The 6,896-nt window shown below is 50.6% G+C and overlaps 1 protein-coding gene across 1 annotated transcript; it reads right to left on the bottom strand.

Moving 5' to 3' along the window:
- Positions 1–3,154: 3,154 nt before the first annotated feature.
- Positions 3,155–4,410, bottom strand: LOC138852073 (uncharacterized; the record flags this gene model as incomplete). The annotated part of the gene is made up of 1 exon (XM_070081694.1): positions 3,155–4,410. A coding segment is annotated over one exon (1,256 nt), but the record flags the coding sequence as incomplete, so codon positions are not given.
- Positions 4,411–6,896: the final 2,486 nt, after the last annotated feature.

Here is a 6,896-nt window from a genome sequence, read left to right as displayed (position 1 = left end):
GAAACTGGTTATAATCATAACTATAATTTGATCATCTGACGGAAGGCCTCGTTCAGATGATCAGAAGCTGCAGCTGCAGGTCATCGTGTGACTAACACCCGCGTCAGGAAACACTTGTCCTGTTTCTTGATAAATCTACCTAAGCTAGACCTCTCGCTGCCTTCAAGAAGGAGCTCGATAAATTTTTCAACTCAGTTCCTGATCAGTCGGGCTGTGGTGCATGCACTGGACTGAGGTGACGGATACCATCAACCTGATTAACCATGCCAGCAAACGAAAAGCCTGTTCTGGGACCGAGCCGCAGGCGCCGTGACGTCTGAAAGCGACTACGGGTAACCTACAAGCTACAGGAAACGAGGCAACGAACCTTTGGTGCTGAATGAAGGAGGTGAGGTACTAAGTACCCTCCTGACACTGATCTTCAAGACATCGTGAAACAATAACTGACCAATACAACTTACCTGGAAGGGGTTTCGGGGGTCAACGCCCCCGCAACCCGGTCCATGACCAGGCCTCGACCATGACCAGGCTGTTACTGCTGGCCGCACACAATCCAGCGTATAAACCACAGCCCAGCTGGTCAGGTACTGACTTTAGATACCTGTCCAGCTCTCAATTCAAGACAGCCAGGGGTCTTGAAGACAGCCAGGGGTCCATTGGTAATCTCCCTTATGTATCTCTTAGTGTACTCAAGGCACTCCTGATTTTCGATGGGGTATCTTCCACCGCCTGCTGTGTTCTTTTCTTTCAGAGGGAGTGATTTCCGTGTGCAGATTTGGGACTAGTCCTTCTAAGATTTTCTAACTGTAAATTATGATGTATCTTTCTCGCCTGCATTCGAAAGAGTACAGGTCAAGGGACTTCAAACGGTAAAGTAATTAAGGTGTTTGATTATACTTGTATGTACAGCGAAAAGTCTGTGTATATTCTCCAGATCTGCAATTTCGTCTACTTTGAAAGGGACCGTTAGTGTACAGCAATATTTCAGCTTGGAATCTCTTGTTCTGAAAGTTCTCATTATCCCTCCTATCATTTTCCTAGCTGCTGTGATAGTGACATTGTCGCGATCTTTGAAAGAGAGACCCTCTGACTTTGTCACTCCCAGGTCCTTCACATTACTTTTCCGCTATAATGTAGAGTTTGAATTTGTTTTATGCTCCGATCTAGCTTTCATTGCCTCAAGTTTTCCATAGAGGAGTAACTGAAATTTGCCTTCATTGAACTTCATATTGTTTTCTGTGGCCTATTTGAAGACTTACTTTATATCCGCTTGGAGAATTACAGTGTAATCAATGGATGACACTCAGACAAATTCTAGTATCGTCAACAAAGGAGGACACCGTGCTATGGTATACATATCTGTCTATGTCAGCTGTGAGGATGAGGGACAGGATGGGAGCGAGTACTGTGCCTTGTGGAACACAGTTTTAAGGTCTTGGTGTTCTGTTGGTTACAAACTTAAAGATCCATCTACCTACTCTTCAGTTATTCTTTTAGCACATATCTCGTGTGTTATTTTGTGCAGTGCTGCTGGTGCTTACGGTGGTGCTGGTGATGCTGGTGTTGGTGATGCTAGTGCTCATGCTTGTGCTGGTGGTGCTTCTAGTGATGGTGGCTGGTGGTAGTGCTGGTGGTAGTGCTGGTGGTAGTGCTGGTGTTAGTGCTGGTGGTAGTGCTGGTGGTAGTGCTGGTGGTAGTGCTGGTGGTAGTGCTGGTGGTAGTACTGGTGGTAGTGCTGGTGGTAGTACTGACGGTAGTACTGGTGGTAGTGCTGGTGGTAGTACTGACGGTAGTACTGGTGGTAGTGCTGGTGGTAGTACTGACGGTAGTACTGACGGTAGTGCTGGTGGTAGTACTGGTGGTAGTACTGGTGGTAGTGCTGGTGGTAGTGCTGGTGGTAGTACTGGTGGTAGTGCTGGTGGTAGTACTGGCGGTAGTGGTGGTGGTAGTACTGGTGGTAGTAGTGCTGGTTGTTGTGATGGTAGTGCTGGTGGTAGTACTGGTGGTAGTACTGGTGGTAGTACTGGTGGTAGTACTGATGGTAGTACTGGTGGTAGTACTGGTGGTAGTACTGGTGGTAGTACTGGTGGTAGTACTGGTGGTAGTACTGGTGGCAGTACTGGTGGTAGTACTGGTGGTAGTACTGGTGGTAGTACTGGTCGTAGTACTGGTCGTAGTACTGGTGGTAGTACTGGTGGTAGTACTGGTGGTAGTACTGGTGGTAGTACTGGTGGTATTACTGGTGGTAGTACTGGTGGTAGTACTGGTGGTAGTACTGGTCGTAGTACTGGTGGCAGTACTGGTGGTAGTACTGATGGTAGTACTGGTGGTAGTACTGGTGGTATTACTGACGGTAGTGCTGGTGGTAGTACTGGTGGTAGTAATGATGGTGGTGGTAGTGCTGGTGGTAGTACTGGTGGTAGTACTGGTGGTAGTACTGGTGGTGGTAGTACTGGTGGTGGTAATGATGGTGGTGGTAGTACTGGTGGTAGTACTGGTGGTAGTACTGGTGGTGGTAGTACTGGTGGTAGTACTGACGGTAGTGCTGGTGGTAGTACTGGTGGTGGTAGTACTGGTGGTAGTACTGGTGGTGGTAGTACTGGTGGTAGTGCTGGTGGTAGTACTGGTGGTGGTAGTACTGGTGGTAGTACTGGTGGTAGTACTGGTGGTAGAGATACTGGAGGTAGTGTTACTGGTGGTAGTACTGGTGGTTGTACTGGTGGTAGTGCTACTGGTGGTAGTATTACTGGTGGTAATACTGGTGGTAGTAGTAGTACTGGTGGTAGAGTTACTGGTAGTAGTGCTATTGGTGGTAGTACTAGTGGTAGAGATACTGGAGGTAGTGTTACTGGTGGTAGTACTGGTGGTAGTGCTGGTGGTCTGGTGGTAGTACTGGTGGTAGTGTTGGTGCTGGTGGTAGTACTGGTGGTAGTGTTGGTGCTGGTGGTATATCTGGTGGTAGTACTGGTGGTAGTGTTGGTGCTGGTGGTATATTTGGTGGTAGTACTGGTGGTAGTGCTGATGGTAGTGTTGGTGGTAGTACTGGTGGTAGTGCTGGTGGTAGTACTGGTGGTAGTACTGGTGGTAGTACTGGTGGTAGTACTGGTGGTAGTACTGGTGGTAGTACTGGTGGTAGTACTGGTGGTAGTACTGGTGGTAGTACTGGTGGTAGTACTGGTGGTGGTAGTACTGGTGGTGGTAATGATGGTGGTGGTAGTGCTGGTGGTAGTGCTGGTGGTAGTACTGGTGGTAGTACTGGTGGTGGTAGTACTGGTGGTGGTAGTGAAGGTGGTGGTAGTGCTGGTGGTAGTACTGGTGGTAGTACTGACGGTAGTGCTGGTGGTAGTACTGGTGGTAGTACTGGTGGTAGTACTGGTGGTAGTACTGGTGGTGGTAGTACTGGTGGTGGTAATGATGGTGGTGGTAGTGCTGGTGGTAGTGCTGGTGGTAGTACTGGTGGTAGTACTGGTGGTAGTGCTGGTGGTAGTGCTGGTGGTAGTACTGGTGGTAGTGCTGGTGGTAGTGCTGGTGGTAGTACTGGTGGTAGTGCTGGTGGTAGTGCTGGTGGTAGTGCTGGTGGTAGTACTGACGGTAGTGCTGGTGGTAGTACTGACGGTAGTACTGGTGGTAGTGCTGGTGGTAGTACTGACGGTAGTACTGGTGGTAGTACTGACGGTAGTACTGGTGGTAGTGCTGGTGGTAGTACTGACGGTAGTACTGGTGGTAGTGCTGGTGGTAGTACTGGTGGTAGTACTGGTGGTAGTACTGGTGGTAGTACTGGTGGTAGTACTGGTGGTGGTAGTACTGGTGGTAGTGCTGGTGGTAGTAATGATGGTGGTGGTAGTACTGGTGGTAGTACTGGTGGTAGTACTGGTGGTAGTACTGGTAGTAATACTGGTGGTAGTACTGGTGGTACTACTGGTGGTAGTACTGGTGGTAGTACTGATGGTAGTACTGGTGGTAATACTGCTGGTAGTGCTGGTGGTAGTACTGGTGGTAGCACTGGCGGTAGTACTGGTGGTAGAACTGATGGTAGTACTGGTGGTAGTGCTGGTGGTAGTACTAGTGGTAGTACTGGTGGTAGCACTGGTGGTAGTACTGGTGGTAGCACTGGTGGTAGTACTGGTGGTAGTACTGGTGGTAGTACTGGTGGTAGTACTGGTGTTAGTACTGATGGTAGTACTGGTGGTAGTACTGGTGGTAGTACTGGTGGTAGTACTGGTGGTAGTACTGGTGGTAGTACTGGTGGTAGTACTGGTGGTAGTACTGGTGGTAGTACTGGTGGTAGTACTGGTGGTAGTACTGGTGGTAATACTGGTGGTAGTACTGGTGGTAGTACTGATGGTAATACTAGTGGTAGTACTGGTGATAGTACTGGTGGTAGTACTGGTGGTAGTACTGGTGGCACTACTGGTGGTAGTAAAGGGGGTAGTACAGGTGGAAGTACTGGTGGCACTACTGGTGGTAGTACTAGTGGTAATACTGGTGGTAGTACTGGTGGTAGTACTGATGGCAGTACTGGTGGTAGTACTGGTGGTAGTACTGGTGGTAGTACTGACGGTAGTGCTGGTGGTAGTACTGGTGGTAGTGCTGGTGGTAGTACTGGTGGTAGTACTGGTGGTAGTACTGACGGTAGTACTGGTGGTAGTACTGGTGGTAGTACTGGTGGTAGTACTGGTGGTAGTACTGGTGGTAGTACTGACGGTAGTACTGGTGGTAGTACTGGTGGTAGTACTGGTGGTAGTACTGGAGGTAGTACTGGTGGTAGTACTGACTGTACTGGTAGTACTGGTGGTAGTACTGACGGTAGTGCTGGTGGTAGTACTGGTGGTAGTACTGGTGGTAGTACTGGTGGTAGTACTGGTGGTAGTACTGGTGGTAGTACTGGTGGTAGTACTGGTGGTAGTACTGGTGGTAGTACTGATGGTAGTACTGGTGGTAGTACTGATGGTAGTACTGGTGGTAGTACTGGTGGTAGTACTGGTGGTAGTACTGGTGGTAGTACTGGTGGTAGTACTGGTGGTAGTACTGGTGGTAGTACTGGTGGTAGTACTGATGGTAGTACTGGTGGTAGTACTGGTGGTAGTACTGGTGGTAGTACTGGTGGTAGTACTGATGGTAGTACTGGTGGTAGTACTGGTGGTAGTACTGGTGGTAGTACTGGTGGTACTACTGGTGGTAGTACTGGTGGTAGTACTGGTGGTACTGGTGGTAGTACTGGTGGTAGTGGTGGTAGTACTGGTGATAGTGGTGGTAGTACTGGTGGTAGTACTGGTGGTAGTACTGGTGATAGTGGTGGTAGTACTGGTGGTAGTACTGGTGGTAGTACTGGTGGTAGTGGTGGTAGTACTGGTGATAGTGGTGGTAGTACTGGTGGTAGTACTGGTGGTAGTACTGGTGGTAGTGGTGGTAGTACTGGTGGTAGTACTGGTGGTAGTACTGGTGGTAGTACTGGTGGTAGTACTGGTGGTAGTACTGGTGGTAGTACTGGTGGTAGTACTGGTGGTAGTACTGATGGTAGTACTGGTGGTAGTACTGGTGGTAGTACTGGTGGTAGTACTGATGGTAGTACTGGTGGTAGTACTGATGGTAGTACTGGTGGTAGTACTGGTGGTAGTACTGGTGGTAGTACTGGTGGTAGTACTGGTGGTAGTACTGGTGGTAGTACTGGTGGTAGTACTGGTGGTAGTAATGGTGGCACTACTGGTGGTAGTACTGGTGATAATACTGGTGGTAGTACTGGTGGTAGTACTGATGGTAATACTAGTGGTAGTACTGGTGGTAGTACTGGTGGTAGTACTGGTGGCACTACTGGTGGTAGTACTGGGTGTACTGTAGTACTGGTAGTACTGTAGTACTGCTGGTAGTACTGGTGGTAGTACTGATGGTAGTACTGGTGGTAGTACTGGTGGTAGTACTGGTGGTAGTACTGGTGGTAGTACTGGTGGTAGTACTGATGTAGTACTAGTACTAGTATGGTAGTACTGGTGGTAGTACTGATGGTAGTACTGGTGGTAGTACTGGTGGTAGTACTGGTGGTAGTACTGATGGTAGTACTGGTGGTAGTACTGGTGGTAGTACTGGTGGTAGTACTGGTGGTAGTACTGGTGGTAGTACTGGTGGTAGTACTGATGGTAGTACTGGTGGTAGTACTGGTGGTAGTACTGGTGGTAGTACTGATGGTAGTACTGGTGGTAGTACTGATGGTAGTACTGGTGGTAGTAGTAGTGTGGTGGAGGGCAGTGACGAGGGAGGGGGGTGTGGTGGAGGGCAGTGACGAGAGAGGGGAGTGTGGAGGAGGGCAGTGACGAGGGAGGGAGGTGTGGTGGAGGGCAGTGACGAGGGAGGGGGGTGTGGTGGACGGCAGTGACGAGGGAGGGGGGTGTGGTGGAGGGCAGTGACGAGAGAGGGGAGTGTGGAGGAGGGCAGTGACGAGGGAGGGAGGTGTGGTGGAGGGCAGTGACGAGGGAGGGAGGTGTGTTGGAGGGCAGTGACGTGGGAGGGGGTATGGGGGAGGGCAGTGACGAGGGAGGGGGTATGGTGGAGCGCAGTGATGAGGGAGGGGGTATGGTGGAGGGCAGTGACGAGGGAGGTGGTAGTGTGGTGAAGGGCAGTGACGAGAGAGGGGAGTGTGGAGGAGGGCAGTGACGAGTGAGGGTGGTGTGTTGGAGGGCAGTGACGAGGGAGGGGGGTGTGGTGGATGGCAGTGACGAGGGAGATGGTGGAGGGCAGTGATGAGGGAGGGGGTATGGTGGAGGGCAGTGACGAGGGAGGGAGGTGTGTTGGAGGGCAGTGACGAGGGAGGGGGATGTGGTGGAGGGCAGTGACGAGGGAGGGGGGTGTGGTGGAAGGCAGTGACGAGGGAGGTGGTAGTGTGGTGGAGGGCAGTGACGAGG

Source organism: Cherax quadricarinatus, unplaced genomic scaffold (genome assembly GCF_038502225.1).
Source record: "Cherax quadricarinatus isolate ZL_2023a unplaced genomic scaffold, ASM3850222v1 Contig3701, whole genome shotgun sequence".
NCBI lineage: Eukaryota > Metazoa > Arthropoda > Malacostraca > Decapoda > Parastacidae > Cherax > Cherax quadricarinatus.
Note: the sequence above shows the minus strand (reverse complement) of the source record. Positions and strands in the feature narration are given on the sequence as shown.